Here is an 18,585-nt window from a genome sequence, read left to right on the forward strand (position 1 = left end):
GGTACAGAATAGCTTGCCCCTGTTGCAGAAATAAGAACCTGACTTCGGGGAGGCTAAAAGTAGACCTGTTGGATTATTATCTGATTTACATAATGCAACAATAACTTGCTTGTGCTCACCAACCTGAATGCAAGAATATGCCAGAAGATAAGGGCTCAGGTTGCACAAACAAGTGACAACTATGGCAGTTGTTAAGCTCTTTCTCAAACCTTGCATTGCACCAATCTTGGGGACTATCTGGCTTTTACCTTGAAGTAAAATAACCTCACTGGTTATTTTAATGGTCTTACAGGACCAGTTTTTTTTATTTTATCCACCTAGGATATTATATGCAGGAGAGAAATGCATAAAATGTACTCATTATTTGGTGGTGGTGGTTTTTTGGGTTTTTTGATACACCCAAAAGCAAGGTCTACTCTGCAAACGTGGTCCTGCAGTCAATGAGAGCACTGCTGGGTCAAAAAGCCTATGTCTAGTCCTGAGGGTGTATGGGTTTGAAACAAATTTAAAGTTTTCTCTAGTTGTCATGGGTTATCTTGCATGGAGTATAAAACACATCACGCAACAGGTTTTGTTATTTGTTCTTAGATGAGACCAATTTAGAGCATTTACTTTTAACTCATCAGTAGGTATGCAACCTCCTGTAGCTATTAGTACCTATGTGACTATTCATCCTAGGTAGATAAAATCTTCATATATCTCCCCATGAATTAGAGCATTGCCCTGTTGAACACTCATGTAAATGATACTTCCCAGGTGAAGTGAGTAAGAGAGAGGAGTTCTGTGGAAAGTAAAACTGCAGTGTAAATTGGCTTAATCTGAGCAAGACAGCAAACTCTTGCCTGCCTTGCTGTTTAAATCTGTAGCTGCTCTCAAGTGCAGCATGATTCTCTGTTCACTCCTGTTGTGAGCAAATGTTCTCTCTTCCTCTGCTTGACAGGTGTGAAACATCAGGTGAATTTCAAGTGAATTGCTGGAGTTGTTAATTATTGCTGCTGTGCTGCTATTACTTTTATAATACATTACAGCCTATTAATGGCCATATCAGGTGTTGTAGGCTGTGCATGCACAGAGCAAAAAGACAGTATTTATCCAAACAGTTTACAAGCTCTCTGGCTTCAATCATTAGCAGAAAGAAAAGGGCAGAAAGGAGGATAATTAGCTCTATAAATCAAAATCATGTTTGCTCCCAGGGCAGAATAGCTGCTTGCTGCCAGACGTTCAAAGCTGAACCTGGCAAGTCCAGACCGGTTCCAAGTGCAGCAATTGATTTGCTCAAGACAAATAGGCATGATTGCTGTGGAAGGGGAAAAAGGTTGCTTTTTTTAACTGCAGAGATGTGAGAGATGAGCGTGTGCTCTTCAAGATGGGACTGAAAAGCTTTCAGGATTTTATATAAAGGGAATGGATAATGGGTATTTGGTACTTTTGGTGCCTAGATATCCTTTAGACACTTTTCCCAATCTTTGTGTTTGCTCTTCTTCCGTCTTTATTAATTGTCTTCTGTGACTGTCCTTCTCTTGAGAAGAAAAAAAGTGGAATTTAGTCTCGAGAGAACTTGTGTTCCAAAGAGCCAAACAAGAATGGAATGATGTTCAGGATAAGAGGCGTAGAATTACAGAAACAAATCAGAAATGTGTCTCATTTGATGAAGAACATTTAAGAAGCTATAGCCAGTTTTCTTTATCAAGTTAAGCTCGTGGCTGTCTAGATAACCTGGAGTTAGTGTTTCATCATCTTATTCAACAGTTTTGCTAAAGGTTTATTGTTATTTTAAGCTCATTCCCAGAAACATGAATTTACAAAGATCCTATTTAGAAATATCCTCATAAACATATTGGAACAGAGCCAGTTTTATTTTTTGCCTTTTTGTTTTCTGTAAAGGCTGCAGCTCTGATAAGAACATTATATAGGACATCTGTCTGTAGCAGTCCACCTTAAGGTTACCATGGCCAGGTTTTTCTCTTTATTCTCTGTAGATTTGCCTGTTACAATAAAATCCGTTGTTGCACTGTGACTCATCTTGGATCCTTTCCTCACTAGATTTCCATGTTTCTGTGAGCTATTTTTTCCACGTGGCACTTTCAACATCAGTGATAATTCCAGCAGGGTCAACAGTGGCAGAAGTTAGTAGTCTAAAATTGTGAGGTGTAATTTTCCTTCTGCACCATCACATTGGTGCCTCACCTTTGGTAGTGCCCATATTTTCAAATGATGCAGTGGAGATGTGAGTATGTAGAAAAGAGGGAATAAAGAAGAATTGAAAAAAATTACCTTGAAGTTATCATCTGCAGAGTCAGCATGACAGGATTGTCAATAATACTTGTAGAGGTGAGTGAAGAATAAAAAGAATACTACCAGGATTAGGTTTGTCTGGGTTTGATTTAGCAGCAAAACAACCGTAGCATAAAACTAGAAGAGATGCAATGAGCAAACAGAAAATCAGAATAAAACAAGAAGGTGTGTGGCTAGGTGAAACCAGCCAGAATACTGCAGAGACAATAAAGGGCTGGGGGATCAGTCCATGAGAGAGAAGAGGAGAATATAAAGAGCTTGAAGGATGAAGGCACTGGAACAAACAGTGCCCAGAAATATAGAAATGTGGTGAAGTAAGTCAGGGATGGGTGAGGTGGCAGCAGCACCATATACGTACCTCAGGGGATGGAAATAAGAAGCTGCTAACACATGGCTTCAGGGAGGCCAACAGCAGACAAATATTTTGCCCAGGAGCCAGCAGAGGATCAGCCTATCTCCTTTAAACCTTGAAGGCAATAAAGTAGGGCTGTTGGAAGATTTTAGGACCATGCAGGAGAGCTGGAAAAGCCCCAGATGTCTGTTTTCTTACCTGAGTAGACAGAAGAAGCAAGGTCCAGAGTTTTTACGTTGCGTTGATCATTTTGCTTTTATGAGTGTATTTTAGGATTGAGTTGGAAATGCCTGTGTCCAAGGTTGCTGCCATGCCATCAGGAATGTTCTTAATTCTTTTCCCAGATCACCTGCACTGTGGAGACCAGAGACAAGATCCACACAGCCCAGCTGAGGAACACGCTCTTGGAACGCTACCCCACAGCTGCCTGGACTGAGCGATGACGGGCACAGCACAAGGGAAAGGGATGGGATCCTCCAACAAGTATTTTATAGAGACCTAATCTTGAGGCATTCAGAACAAATATTAGCTTTCAAAGCTGAACAGTTAGCAAATAGTTTCAGGATATTTATTTTCTGCTCAAAACGTAGTGAATGTCCTTGGGAATAAAGTTAAACTCCAAACTTTAGCTTAGCTAAGGGAAACTTCTAATCTCTGCTGGTGTTGGAATTCAGTAATTCATTATCTGCTGCTGTCTGGATTTTGGCTAGTATGTAGGATCTTATGGCATTCAATAAATAAACTGGGAGAAGGCATTTTTCTTTACATCTGAATGTAGACCTCTCAAAAGTCTTTTGATTCTGATGCCCCTAGTTAAAGTAACGCAGCTCCTTCTGCTGGACTTTGCCATACTACTAGTATAGTAATTTTCCATTTCCAAGCCAGAAGCAGTTCTCCATTTGCTGAATGTGCTTCAGGGGATATATTCATGTGTGGGTGTATGGGTTGGAACACACTTGTGATTCTTGTTCTGGTCTTCTCTATCATGCAAGGAAAAATGATGCTAACCAAATACAATTTAAACAAAAACAAAATAACCCTTGGAAGATAAAAGTCAATATTGTATTCTTTTTTTTTTTCCCCAAGGGAAAATTGTCCTATTTATAAAGTGAAGTTCCAAAAGATGTTGCAGCAATTAAAAAAAACCCCAACATTACCATACAATTAGACATTATATGCAGAACACAAATATAATTCTTCCGTCTGCTTTTAGGGACTCAGTATAAAAAGTAACATGTAAAATGGCTTGTGTTTCTTTATAAAAAGGGGTCTCTCCACCCATGTGAATTTTGTAATTAGCATTCCACTGATCATCTTAGTCTGCCTAAAACAGACTCCATCCATTTCACCTGACAGATTAAGTACACTGTTAAAAGTGAAATATATTTATAGGCCACATGTTAATAGCCCAAGGCAGTGCCGGGAGAAGAGGAAGCCTAAGTCTCAGGCACATGGCTAATGCAATTAACAAGAACACATTGGCCTAAATACACAGCACTACAGACAACTAATACGGTAACAAAGTGGGATGGCAAGAAATGTAAGAGAAATTCAGGCCCACTTCTGAATGTGTGTACAACAGTGACCTTTCCACTTGGGCAAAATTCAACTTAAGGCCAGGTGCAACAGAGCTGATATATGCTATTCACCCTTGGTTAAATGTAACCATGATTGACCCAAATTTGGGGTGTAGGTATTTTAATGAGAGGTCTTAATCCTGTCTCTAGTGTATCAAGTTGATAATTAAGTATAAAAAGTAAATATGATGTATTTAGCAGTGATCCAGCAGAGCCCAGATGAAAATCCAGCAAGGTCAAAGTGAGCATCTCTATGGGCTGTGTGGGATCAAATCACGCCAGTTCCCACATGCAGAGCTGGGTGAGCTGTTGCTAGGTGTTCATGAAAACCAACTTTTACTATACCTTTTGGGGACAAATATGCTGCAAGCCCTTAGTAATGCTCCTCTGTTGTCATATTACGATTTATAAATTGAGTTTCCATCTTTAGTCCTCCCCTGCAGTTAGGAATGGGCTTGCTAGATACATTTCCTTTCGTGGTTCTGCAGTGGGAAACTTTTGTCTCTAAAGCACTATCAAGAAGTCACATGTGGAAGAGGAGATGCTCTAGGATAGGCAAAAGTTTTCTCTGCCCTCTCTTAACTCTCGTATGTCTGTAGGCTGGGAAGTGCATCATCCAGAGAGTTAGAGCAGCCTAAGCAGAGGGTCCCTATGGATTAAAAAGAATGAACTGCATATCCAATTTTATGCAGATTTCACCTGTATCGTATCTACTACTTAGAGATATCCAGCTATATCTATAACTTAACTTGTGCCTGCAATATGGGATGAAGATGGCAGCATTCTGGCTCTCTCTACAGTATTTCCTTTTCTGGGAAAAAGTCTGTTCATTCCTTCTTGTTGTGACTCATGAAGGAGTAGGAGTAGAAAAGAGACTATCATCACAAGTTGTGGACAAATAATAGAAGTTCACTGATTTGGTCTACTTTTGAAAGGACCATGTTGTTTTGCATATGGAACTAAAAACTGTTGATGACAGAACGGCTAGTTTCTTTCCCTTCTTGCCATCCAGAACGATGGGTATAGGGCTTGGGCTCCAGAACATGTTCTGTAAATCACAGCCTGTCAGACACAACTCCTTTCCTCATGGTCAGAAGAGTTTAAGAAATCTGTATAGAAATGTGTGATGACAGAATATATATTGCCCATGTGCTACTTCAATTGAAACACGCAATGAAACACATCATCAAAGAGCAGATTTGGGGGTGTAAAACCATTAAATGTAGGGGTCTAATTATCCTCTTATCTCTTTTGGCAAAACTCTCAGGAAGTTTTGAGGATGTCTCAGGTATCTACATGAGAAGAAAATGGGACTTTTAAGCTAATGTCGTCAGTAGTGGCCAACAGCTTCTGCTGTCTGAGTTCTTGGTTTATCACCCCTCATTATCCCGGACTTTATTTTTTTTAGAAGCTCAGAGCATTAACAACTTCTTTTCTAATCAGTGGGAACTACATTTAGCAAGTCTTTACCAAACTGGGGCAGGAGAGGTAGCAGATAGAGCAACCAAAACCCAATGCACTCAAAATCATTTTATGATTTTGAAGATTTTTTGGGGGGAAAAATAAAAAGGGAAAAGGAAAAAAAAAAAGGAAAGTGATGTCTAGAAGATACTTAAAATGTCAATCATGATATATGTGGTTTGGATTTATTTTTATTGCATGAAGTATAAACATAAAGTGTAAATCACTCTTCAGTGGTGAGCACTTCACATGTGAATATAATGATACCAGAGCTGATTTCCATTCTGTACGGATTTTATACAAGTCCATAGGCTTAAAAGCTAAGATGAAATACTTCCAAGGGAAAAAAAAAAAAAAAGAAAATGAAACATTTAAATGAAATATTTAAACAAATGTATGCAATTGGAAAGAATACTGAAATACCTGTGCTGCTAACCTTTTTGCATTATGAACTATAATAGGACTATGGCATTTCAAAGATCTAATAATGTGTTTTAAAATGTTTCATTTAAAGAAGTACTTTTATAAAGTGTATTCTTATGTACCTTGAATAAAAACAACTTTAATGATTATGTAAGAATTTCAAATTGTTAAATCAGCAAAATTGTATTTATTTGAAAAATAATTAAAATGATGCTATACCACCTTAGCCATGAAAGACTGTCATACTTTCATACAGTACTGATAGAAGCCTTGCATTAAAAATTCAGAGTTCATTTGGTTTCCTTTGTCATTGACATTGACATGAAATCTACATCATTAATGCCTGGGGAGCTCTGGGCTGCCAGGGAGGTGAGCACAGCTGGGCAGCACACTGCTGCTCTTGCCCTGTGGAGAGGGATAGGAGTCTGCCAGACTGCTAACCAGCTTGCCTGGGTGAGCATCTCTTCTTGCTGGCTTGGAATAAGATTCTGTTTCACATTCTGGGCCAGGTGCAAACGCTGCCTTGCATGTACCTGGCTGGGCAATGTGTCGAGTCTGGGTGCAGAAGTGTCCTGGGCTGGGATTCTGCAGGTGAATGAAGTCCATGATATCTGGTGAATCAGATCAAGGTGCAGCAGACCACCTGCTAAAATGCATGTGGAAGAGGATGTTTTGACCCAGGTATTTCCACTAGCGCTAAGCTACTGAGCTTTGGGAGCAGCCCTATGAATACAAAGTTTGTCAGGGACACAGAACAACTTCTTCCAAGAACTGATGCAAACAAGGTGTATCTTTAACTGAAATAAAAGCTCTTGTCGCACTGATTCCTTAATTTCTTCAGCCAAGTCCTGTTAGCTCTGGATTAATATCTAAAGCTCTGCCAGTACATGTTTACACAGTATCAGGAGAAGTTCATCTCCCCATGCAGGTGGCATGTTCTCACAAGTAGCACCTTGCCATCTAGCCTCCTACTTTTGGAAGCTTTAGAAATGTGTTCCTCCTTCCCATCCCAAAATGCAGTAAGTGCGTTTCACACGCTGTATCGAATTTTTGCTACATCCAGGCCTAGGCATGTGATTTAGTGGTTGGAAAAGGAAACTTCAAGACTCTGGGGTTGGGCTGTAATTCCTGCCAGCCATTTATTTGATGGCCTTGGTCCTCCTGTCACTTTCTTCGCTGTTTGTTCAACTGTAAGCAGTCTGCCATGTATAGGATATTGAAGTTTGCACAGTTTCTTTCTATTACAAACCTTCGCTTTCATGTGCCCCCAACTTTTTGCTACATCCCAATGGAAGGGGAACTCTGAATGTCATACCCTGCTGAGCTGATGAATTTCCCATTGTTAAAAAGCACTTTACTTATATTAAATAAAACTGCAGCAAAAATAGTGGCTGTGGTTGGAAAACATTCTAATAAAATATGAGTGTTTTGAAGTCCTTCAGTAATGAACATATGTAACAACAGGATGCCTAAGCAGCTCATCTCTCTGAAGAGAGGAAGAGTCCTTAATGGGCAAAGCCAGATCAACCACACCTGAGTGCATCCACAGAAAGGATATGAAGGGCTTGCCCTGCCCTTGGAGGGGAATGGTGTGCTGGTAAGGGGTTCAGCTGTGCTGTTGATGTTGTCTGAAAGCTCTTCTAAATGCAGGTACTCTTATTTACTTTTAAATCTTTCATGCTTCTGGAATTTGTGGAGAAGGGTGGTGTTTGTGTCTAGTTTTGTTTGGTTGGTTGTTTTGGGTTTTTTTAATAAGAAGTGGAGTGTCTTTAGAAGGACATTTTAACTTGTGTGGTTTCTAAACTTGGTAAATTGGAGTCCCTGTCTATTCCCTCAAGGGGCATGTAAGAGGTTTTGTTTTGAGAGAACAGTCCAAAAGAAAGGGACCAAAAAGTACAATGGTGTTCCTTATGTCTCTCTTTCCTTTTCTCCTCCTTCCTAGTGATGCATGTGCTGTAGTTATGTTTGGAGTTGCAGAGGCCTTGTAAGGTCTAGTACAGTATGAGGATTGGGCCATATTATCACTTCCCCTCTGAAAAGTGATAGTAAAGGAAACGTTGAGGGAGTTTTTGTTTGTTTCTTTTGCTTTCAATAAACTATGGCAATTTCTTGAGCTGTTCACGCAGGCCTTGCAGACAGGCACTGGCCTGAATAAACAAGTTGCTGGCAAGACAAACTAAATATATAGGCTGTTGGCCATAAGCCAGAAGTTTTCATTAAGTCCTCACTTGGCCAAATCCAAAGGCTGGCCCAGTTGACTTTTGTCATGTATGGAAAAATCCAGGTCAGCATAAAAGAGAGGCAAAGTAAGACATTGTGATTCTGAGAGAGGTTTTTCATTGCTCCGTTGCAAAAAATGAGATACAGCCCTTAAGTCTTTAGAAATTGTGCTTGGAAACAGATGGGAGACATCTCATTGCCTCTGTTCAGACTCGGCAAAGCTTCTGAGCTGATGCTTTATTTCCTGACCCAGGTTCTCACCAGCAGAGCTTGATTTGAGCAGTGATATGTCAAATATGCTCATCTGGATTCCTCACTGTACTTAAGAAGTACATTACACTCACTTCTACATATTCCTATTTATTATGATTTAAAGGTGAAAACTGATCTGGGAAGTTTCTTTGCATTTTCTTCTGCAACAGTTACCAAGCAATCACAGCATAAAAGCACCGTTGTAAGAGATGTGGTTATTTGTGACTTGTATGAAATTATTTCTTTTGATCAACAATGCAGGTCAAATAACAACTTATTTTTGCCTAGAAAAAACAGGCACTGTTGTTTTAAATTTTCTTGGCATCTACTTTACCCTACTAGCATATAGCATACCCAGCTTTGCACATAGGCTTTCATAGCAAGTTGTTTTTTTTTTTCTCTTGTTTTCAATTAGAAATGGCTAGCTAACCAGTATTTCTCTTCACTACTGTCCACAGCCTAGTTAGCAGAAATATCCACCCTGAAAAACCTTTCTTAATGTCAGCTTAGCTTTCTTTGTGATTTACCACCTTATTTAGTGGTGTTCTTTGATAGTAAAAGCCCTTCTGTAAGACTCATTTGGTTTTCCTTTTGGTGGGAAGCAGTATTTTGAAACATTTTTTTACAGTGAAGTACTAACATTTGCAAGTGTCTTCTTTTGGCAAGCTGGGAGGGTTGGGTGGGATGTGGAAGATGGTTTGACACTCAGCCTTTGAGCTGCTGTGAAAACATAAGGGCACGCTTCTGTTGCTCTCTCCTTTTGCTATGGAAAGAGGATTTTTATTGCAGTGGAAAGAATTGCTCTATGTGAAGAAGAGTAATCCTTTATTGTCGCTATTAGGGTAGCCTGGAGAAATGGTTATGCCTGGTGTAACCAGTGCTGTTTCCGAAGAGCATGTTGCTAGCTGTGAATGAATGTATGTCTCCATGGGCTTAAAAGTTGCTGACCTGGATCCACGCTTCTGCTGGTTCCTTTTTTAACTAATAATTTTGTAAAGTATTATGCTATGTTTATCTTGCTGTGATGTTAGGGACACTGAACAAATATTCAGAAATGGTATCTCAATATTATTTTGAATCTTGTCATTCTGTGGGTTTCCTTCTAACAAGTGTTGCTTATGCCATGCTTCTTGGATTTTAACTTCGGGGTCTCATGGGCTTCAAAACTAGTAGAAAATGGGCATCTGTGCTGCTTGCACCTCTGAGACAGAGGCTGAGAGTAAATACTTTTCTAAACAAGTGGAGAAACTTAACTGCTGCAAAGCAAGGGTAGGGAGGAGAAAATGTTTGATGGTAGATGAATACAATGTAGTTGCATTTCTAAAATGTTTGATAAGCAAAGCCCAACAACCTTGAGAGCTGCTGAGATCTGTCAAGCTAAAAAACCCCAAAAAACCAACTACCACCCAAAAATACCCAACCAAACAAAACACCCAAAAAGGCTTCAAAAAACTCTGCTGATGACTCTAGTCTGACTAAAACTTGTTCTAACTTGGATGTATTTTTTAACTAAGGCAGTTATAAACTGACGGCTTTTCGTAGCTTCCCTGGGCTGCACTGAGGCAGCTTTTACCATTGCCTCTCTAAAGGAAGCTCTTCTAATTGAGTCTAAGAGTAAGCAGTTAATTTCTCAGAGCTGTGATTTATCTCTAGCCATTCCAGAGCCCAGCCCAGGAAAGGCTGGGAAAGCTGTGATGGTGAGTGTGACAAGTGCTTGGAGTGCAGACTGGGGGTGGGAGGGGAAGCTAGTGTAGTTCTGACCTTATCTACAGCTTTACTGATGGAAAGTGAATAGCGGAAAACAAAAACAGACAAAAATACCTATTGGAAAAAAGTATTTTATCACCTTTCCTAAGACTTTAATTAGCCTTGGTGTTACCGTTACACCTTTTCCTCTGTACAGGAACATGCTGATCCAGAGTTTATCCCTTCCCATCCTTAAGTTAATGCTCATTCAGCATTCCATTAGAATTCATCTTGAGCCACAAAGTAGTATATCTATACATGTTTTAGTGCAATGGGGATTAATTTATTTGTTAGAGAGAAGTCACATCAATACCTTGCCCTGTTAGAAATACTAGACTTCTGTGGGACTTGGAAAGCATATAGCCAGCTGATCCTGTATGTTCCAAGTGTGAATACTGCTACTGGTATAAAGATGATGCCTAAATATCTTGTATCGACATTTCTTTCCAGAAGAAATTAACAAAAAACAACTTTCTTTTTTGTTTTTAATCTTTATTCCAGGGTCATAGATTAAGATACAGGATTAGACAGTAAACCAGCTTGGGCTCTTGACATTCCTACCGGATTTCTAGCAACTAAACACAAGTTTCTACTTCTCTACAAAATGTAGACAAACCACCATTTTAAACCCTTCAGTTCTTCATACCTTTAATACTGACTGAAAAGCAAAAACTTATGAACCTGTGCTTGAATAAGACTTCTCCATCAGAATTATTACAATCTGTAGGTACCGCACAAGGCATAAGTCTATTTGTTACTGCCTTGTGGAGCTCTTCCTTAGAGAAGGAACAAACTTTTCTTTTCCTTTCTTCCAGAACACCACAGGTGGCAAGCTAAAATTTCTCCCCACACCATAGCTAATATTTAAATAATTATTACTTTTAAAAGTGCTAAAACAAGAGAGGCTAAATTCTTGTTCAAATATTCAAAGACAGTATGATAAAAGGCTCACTATGCAGACAGGAAGTACTCTGAGGGGGCCTTAAGATGGTCACTCAACCATAGATTTCAGGACATCAGGAAAACAGTGGTGTATGTTTACTCACTACATCTAATTTCATCCACAGGTATAAAATATAAGATTTTCAGCTAGGTTTTGGGAATGCCAATTGATTTTTTTCTTTTTCTTGGATAATAAATTATGTTTTGAACAAGCTGCCCTCAAAGCTGCAAGATTATTACTTTATGTTGTGCTAATGCAAAGATTAAAATCTTCATTCAAAAGATGAGGTCATGCTGCATGAAATTTAAGGCACATGTATTAAACCACACTGAAGTGCATTATGTGTCCAAGCTCATCAGCGCAGCTCAACCAGAACTGAGATTTGGTCTTTTTAATGTGCCTGCAGCAATACAGTAGTCTGTCTTTTGTGGAAGAAATCAAGTTGACAAAACAAAGTACAAATACTCTAACAACAACAACAAAAGCCTTTAAGAGGTCCTGTAGAGAAAATATAAGTAAACTTAAATCCTATCACAAAACAAGTGCAAGTTGCCTTGTGGCTGTAAATACTCTCCTGACGTAGAAGAAAATTCCTCCACACGAACAGGTAATTTATCGACTACTGCTACCAGTTGTCAGGAACTTTTCTATGATAATCAGATTATACAGTCTATGTCAAAATCTGCAGAGCAGCAGCTTTCGGCTTCTTGCATACTAAAAGGGATTAAACTCTGGCAGTGCCAAGACTGAAGGGCTGAATTTTTACTGAGCTATCCACAGGGCCCGGTGAATTATGATTGTCTTCTTTAGTAAGAGCAGAGTTACTTGGGTAAAAGGGCACTGCATCATGCAGCAGGAATGTAATTTAGTTAATTACAGCACCTAGATAGGTAATAGAGGATATTTTCTGAAAAATGAAGATGAAGAATGCTAGAAGTGACTTCTTTCACTGCTTCTAGTACTGCTTCTTGGCTGCAGGCTTGTAAGACACCAGAAGACCGAAGGAAGCATACCCAAATAAAAGTGTCTGAAGGAACCAATGAAACTGAACTGACGGGTCAGTGATTCCTTTAGATCTGCAAGATTAATAAAAGCATAAAATGTGTCAAAAAACCCTTACAATTTTGCAGATTACATTGTGATACTTACAAAGTAAGGTTAGATATCTCTACCCATCCTTTATACACCAGACTTGACCAGAACATTTGAACCTAGCATCATTAATTTCCATCTACTGAGACTTACTTCCTGTAGTAACTAAACATACCAGTTCTTGTGATTTTAGTGGATTTTAAGCTATCTTTCAGAGATTTCATGCATACAATTTCCTCAATAATATATAAATTGCAGTTTCAGTCTATGCTATTTAAAATTACTTATCCTAGAAGTTTATGTACAAAGAAACAAGAAATTAGGGTATCTTAATATTAATCTTAATACACAAGTCTGCATATAGCTTCCTGTTGAATACAGTCACTGAAGGTAGACTGCATGCTAGCAGGGCAAAGAGGCCTGACAACTTGTGGTGCAGGATGGAGAAGCACTGTTACCTGAATGTGCAGCTGGAAAAATACAGGGATAAGGGGCTGAAGACACCTGACTTGATTTATTAAACAGAGGCTTTCCTATATCGGTTAGTTTTAACTTAGCATTTTATTTTTCTGTATATTATGGAGGATGTAACTTTTTCCTACACTTCATTGTTGAGAACTACTACTGACTTTGTAGAGAAAAGAAAGTGTACACGCATGATAGCAAAACAAATACATTCCACATGTCCAGTAAACTAGTATGTGAAGCATAAGTCTGCTCCAACTCACTAGTTTACAGAGGAGCTCCCTCTACTGACCTTTGCTAGAACAAAGCTGTTAGTTATTCCATAGTCTGTACATGCACAGAGATTGTGTGGCAAGTGTTGACAAACACATTTCTTAAACCATTTTTCTTTTTAAGAATCGCAGCTCAATGTTTCCAAATAGGTGCAGAAACTGGAAAACTAAGGCTTAAGAAACTTACCTGCTTCTATGAAGCAAGCCTATCTGAATAGACCATATGCAGAAATACAGGCCAACAGCCAATGACAGTACAATTATTGATTAATGAATTTCTATGTGCTTCCTCACTAGTTCTTCCTCATGCCTCTTTTGTGATGTTCATATGTAGACAGCACTTTTACATCAGTAAAAAACATACGGTGTTTGGTACTCAAAAGTACAACTGTTTAGTAATCTACAGAAATATGCTTGAGGAGGTGATGATGGGCAGGCAACCTGTTATACGTGTTTTAACACTACTCTGTAAGACTTCATTACTTAACTTGATTACAATTCACCTATTTGGTACATTCACTGTTAATCAAAGTTCCCTCTTACTTAAAAATCACCTTAAGCCTATACACCTACCTATCTGCAGGATCAGAATTAAAGTTTTAACTTTAAAGCTACATAATTTAAAACTGAAGCTTTTGGTAAAAAATTTATTACTAACTCCCATTCTGAAGGCATAAAATGTTCATCCATATTCTATTATCTTGAGAACCACGTTAAATAGCTTTCCATGGAACAAAATCCCTTTTCCTCCAAGAGATGTTACCTGAGAAACCTGTGACAGGCAGCTGTGAACTGAACTAAATGAAGTGCAAAGACACCGTTTTTACAATGGCAAACAGACCAGCCAGCTACTCTGTAAAGCATGAAAACCAATTGCTACATTCTTCTGAATTATTACAAACAAAACTCAAGTGAACAGAAGGATGGTGTGTTTGGACAGGCTACCTTTCCAAATAATTTGTTATCTTAACATAAGACTTAGTTTGCCTTACTTTTATAGTATGGTTAGTTAAGGTATTGTATCCCACAAAGCTGCACATACAAGTAGATCTTAAGTAGTCCCAAACAGAAACATCCAATTGTATTCTCACAATATAGATGCAATCATTTCAGCATGTAATTAGCCATCTCAAAATTCTGATGAGGTAAGATCGGATGAAATTGTAACACCTTCAGTTATCAGACTATTTCTACACCATCTACTGTTCCCTCTGCTTCCTAAGGCACGACATTGCCCAGTGAACAATGAGTTCAGAGGCAGTCAGACAAGCTCTGGCAAACCCTGCTGCCGCCAGTTCTGCAAGTTGCCATCCCTGGCTTTTCTGCCACAACATCAGCAGAATCTGCAGTAACCTCCTGTGGAAGATAGTGAACTATCACTGCAGCAAGAATTTTATCAGTATCCTCTGTGCTAATGACACTGAGAATCACGAAAATCAGTCTGTAGCTTGTGTCACTTGTATTGGAAATCCTTTTCAGAGAATTTATGTTGGGGTTAGGAGAGGGAACAACTTACTGGCACATCTTAACACCGTAGAAGGCTTCTACTACATGAATCAACCAGGAAACCCAGAACCTAATAAAAAGAAAACATGTTTTCATTTGTTGAAAATTAGGGAGAAGACTATTGTACCAAAATGGATTATACAGACAATGTAAAGCTGGAAGAATAGAAGTGACATCTCGTTTTCAGCTAGAAAATGAGGTGTGTTTCTTATCTTAGAAAAAAAACATGTATACTCTTAAAAGAAACTAAAGTCCACTGAGAAAATGAGAAGAACTGTAACTCATGCAATATGCCTCAACCTACCATTTCAATATTCCACTGCATGCTTCTAAAAGTTTCAGCACTTGGATTAAGCCAAAAGGCTGAATGCATAGTGAAGGATGTACAAGTTAATCTTAAGTTAGGTATGCAAATCTATCCTTTTACTTACATGAGTACTTTTAGTGGTCCTAAAGAATTACCGAACTTTTTAGAGATTTAGTTCTATGAGAACTACTGGGTATACAGATTCAGAAAATAGAAATGACTTGACCAAGTTTGGTCTACAAGTTTTCACATAGCAGCTTTTAAAAAAAAAAAAAAAAAAAAGTTACACAGGATATTCAGTTAGGATCAACGAAATACCTTGCTAAAGCAAAAATGAAGGCTTATCTGCTAAATAATGCATGGTAAAACAAAGAAGACTGCTTTGCTGTCTTCGTGTATTTACAGGAGGTCAGCAAGTGAGAAACTTGGCTACAAGGAAATGTTTTCCAGCTCTTTTGTTAATTAAAATAAAACTTAAGTTTTGTAACAAAGCAAAACTTATTACTAAGTTTCTTCAGCAGATTATTTCTCATGTGGACAAGATGAGGATAAGTTAGTAGCAGGGTAGAAAATGTTCTATAAGTGAAGCTGGAAAAAGAAGACTCCTAAAAAAAGAGACTACCTGAGTAACAATTTCACAAAAGAGCCACTTTTAGGAGGTGTTATTGTAAGTTTACATATGGACTAATAACTGTCTCCAAAAGTAGTACGTTTTTCCCTTTATAACACAGATGTTAAATGCTAAGTTGAATTTTTAAAACTTTCATACTGGTCTTAGCCTGTCTAGTCTGCTGTGTATGTATACCCCACACCCTTAGTTGTAATGAGCTTGAAAGGAGAGCTCTTTAAATCTAATTAACAAGTGGGTTATAGGAAAGCTTGTTAACACTAAGCAGAAGAGTCAGAGAGAGGCAACAGGAAAGATGCAGAGTAATCGTACAATCAAATATTACTTACCCATAGCATACCCATTTGTGGTGGTTTTCCACTAAATAATTAAGGAAGGTACCAAATATTCCCAAAGAACTATAAGGTATAGTTGAAGGAAAAAGTGACACCCACTTCAAAAAAACAAAAAACAAAAAAAGGAAGTTAGCTTACTTCAAGGTAGAATTACTATCAACTTAACTTTCAAATTAGCTTTCTTCTTTTGTGCAGCTCCCCCCTGTCTGTTGAACACGGCTTTGGACTCATCTATTCATAGTATAACTCTTTCATTCCATTACCCTTGCCCATGACCCATATTCTTCACCAACAGGACTACTAGCCTTCTAAAGCACACTTACTTAAGAAGATTCAAACTACGAAATCTCTTTTTCCTGACATAGAAGATGCCAAGGTGAAAAGTTTAACGTTGCTATCTGTGTACCAAGAGTGCATCTGCACATTAAGCGGCATTTAAGTTAAGCTCATTACCTATTACACTCAGAAGCAGCAAAAAATACATTGTCTCTGTCCTAAGGAAGTTAATCTGAGGCAACTAACCTGAAGAATTCAAACAGTGGCTAGCCTGAGAGGGAGGAATAACTATCTATAGCTGGGGGATCAGTCCGTCTTCTTTTGTCCCTTAAAAAAAAAGGACAGAGTTTTGAAACGGGCACAGAAGATAATTAAGCACGAAGCCTAAGACTTAAGATGCATGCAGTGTTCAGGTATCTTGCCTGTCACCAACTTGTCTGCAGTGCTTATCACTGTCTACTTTTACCTTAACAAGCTGTGGAAGAGAAGCAGGGAGCCAGTGAGCTGCGCACTTCAGAGTCCAGTGGGGATGTAAGGTAAACACTAAGCTAGGCCATAGTTCACACTGGCTTATCTTTCCTCTGGTATCAATGCTGCAGCTTCTAACTATATGTAAATTTGGCTATTGCAAGGATGTGGCAAGATGATGGACTTAAACAGGGAATCTGCCTAAAGCTCACTCTGTTTCCTGGAGTGGTCCAAAAGCTGTTTTGTGAGCTGTGTGGCCTGACCTGACAGTCATTTTTTCAGTGGCGGTCCTTACGTTTAGAAAATCCATGCAAATAGGACAAAAACTACAGCATGTGGAAGTCATAACAAACTTGTCTGCTATATCAAAACTGTCATTAATCTCTGCACTCCAGTAATTTGACCTACTTTAGCTTAAGTCTACTTTTAGAAATTAAGCAAACATGGTGACTGGTCTGTTTTCCAACAACACTACGGGTTAATACAGTCTGTAACTAAAGCCACCACTTGTGAATGCACCTTGTTTATTAGTATCATAGAATGGCTGAGGTTGGAAGGGACCTTCAAGATCATCTAGTTCCAATACCCCTGCCACAGGCAGGGACACCCTCCACTAGAGCAGGTTGCTCAAAGCCCCATCCAACCTGGCCTTGAACACTGCCAGGTTGTGGGCAGTGTTTACCCTCATAGTAAAGAAGTTCCTAATGTCTAATCTGTACCTCCCCTGTGAGTTTAAAGCCATTGCCCCTTGTCCTGTCACTACAAGTCCTTGTAAAAAGCCTTTCTCCAGACTTTTTGTAGGCTCTTTTAGGTACTGGAAGGCTGCTATAAACCATAGCTGTTGTAGAATTTTATTGGTGCACAATGTGGTTTCAATTTTGTGAATGCTGAAGTAGCTTTCACAGGCTACCTGCAATACAAAACCTCACAAGTCGTGTGGCACTGGGGTTGCTGTAATCGCACCCACGATGCTGTACGCCTTCAGTGCCACAGCCTTCCTTCACCTCGGAATTCAGGTAGCTTATTTTTTCCTCTGAAATTCCTTTATGGATTTGTTCAGCTACCTCAGAAGCTGACCTGGCCCAAGCAGCATTTCTAGTTTCCTTTTAATCCCGGTCTATTTTATCAAGCGGCGTTTCCATGGACGCCGGGACTATTAAGGAAACCTGTTCCACACTCCCTGCAGCTTCCGAGATGCCTGCGAGCCCCGCTGAGCGCGGCTGTGGTAGCAGCAAACCCGCGGAGGTGCCCATCCGGTCCCTGAGTTCTGCAGCTCCAGCTTCGAGGACGCCGCGGAGCTGCTACAGGCCCGCGCGTGTCTCCCGGCGCCCGCCGGTCCGCCCCGCGCCCACCCGCCGCTCCTTACGCCGAGGACGACCATGCCGAAGGCGATGGCGATCATCCAGATGAGCCGGGAGCGCTGGAAGTGGCAGCTGCCATCGCGGAGCCGCTCCGCGCCGCTGACCCCCGCCATCCTGCCGAAGCCGCCGCCAACCGCCGCTGTGAGCGCTGCGCGCCGCCGCCGCCGCTAAGGTCGCCGCGCGGGGGGCGGGGCCGGAGGCGGAGCCGCCCCGCCGGTGACAGGCCGGCGGTGCCACTAACCGGGGTGGGGGGTGGCCGCTTCGTCCATACCTGGGGGGGGGGGGGGGGGAGCGCGGGGCTGCGGCCCGCGAGGAACCGGGGGAAGCCGGGCCCCGGCTGCGGCCGAGGAGCGCGGCGGGGGCTTCGTGGTGCCGCGGGATGGGGCAAGCTGTGCTGGGCCACGGTCTGAGCCGGTGGCGTGCCCGCCGGTACAGCAGCTATTAGCAGGGGCAGCAGCGCCCCGCCACCTCCTGGTCAGCCTGCCCACAGCCGCCGCTCCCCGCCGCGGTATGCGGCCGGTGCCGGCTCTCCGTGGTGCCGGTGTCCGGCCAGGGAGCCGGGTATGCCCCGAGGGCCGCAATGGCCCTAGAGCAGGAAAGAGAGCA

At 40.5% G+C, this 18,585-nt stretch overlaps 2 protein-coding genes across 3 annotated transcripts in view; one reads left to right on the forward strand and one right to left on the reverse strand.

Annotated features, from left to right (window-relative positions):
- The window catches only part of LOC115608888 (putative threonine dehydratase), a 32,559-nt gene extending 29,164 nt beyond the window's left edge, over window positions 1-3,395 (forward strand). For both annotated transcript variants that reach the window (XM_030488370.1, XM_030488371.1), the window contains one exon: window positions 2,992-3,395. In XM_030488370.1, coding sequence (XP_030344230.1) covers window positions 2,992-3,090 — 99 coding nt within the window. In that variant the 3' untranslated portion in view covers window positions 3,091-3,395. The remainder of the gene's footprint in view (window positions 1-2,991) is intronic.
- Window positions 3,396-10,797: 7,402 nt separating this feature from the next.
- Window positions 10,798-18,212, reverse strand: TMEM254 (transmembrane protein 254). The gene is made up of 4 exons (XM_030485492.1): window positions 17,985-18,212; window positions 15,869-15,972; window positions 14,615-14,674; window positions 10,798-12,345 (listed from the first exon to the last, which is right to left on the reverse strand). Exons 1-4 carry the CDS (start codon window positions 18,090-18,092, stop codon window positions 12,225-12,227), a joined length of 393 nt encoding a protein of 130 aa, XP_030341352.1. The 5' UTR covers window positions 18,093-18,212; the 3' UTR covers window positions 10,798-12,224.
- Between the last annotated feature and the right edge of the window lie 373 nt (window positions 18,213-18,585).

The sequence above is a fragment of the Strigops habroptila genome, chromosome 5 (assembly GCF_004027225.2).
Source record: "Strigops habroptila isolate Jane chromosome 5, bStrHab1.2.pri, whole genome shotgun sequence".
In the NCBI taxonomy this organism is placed as follows: Eukaryota; Metazoa; Chordata; class Aves; order Psittaciformes; family Psittacidae; genus Strigops; species Strigops habroptila.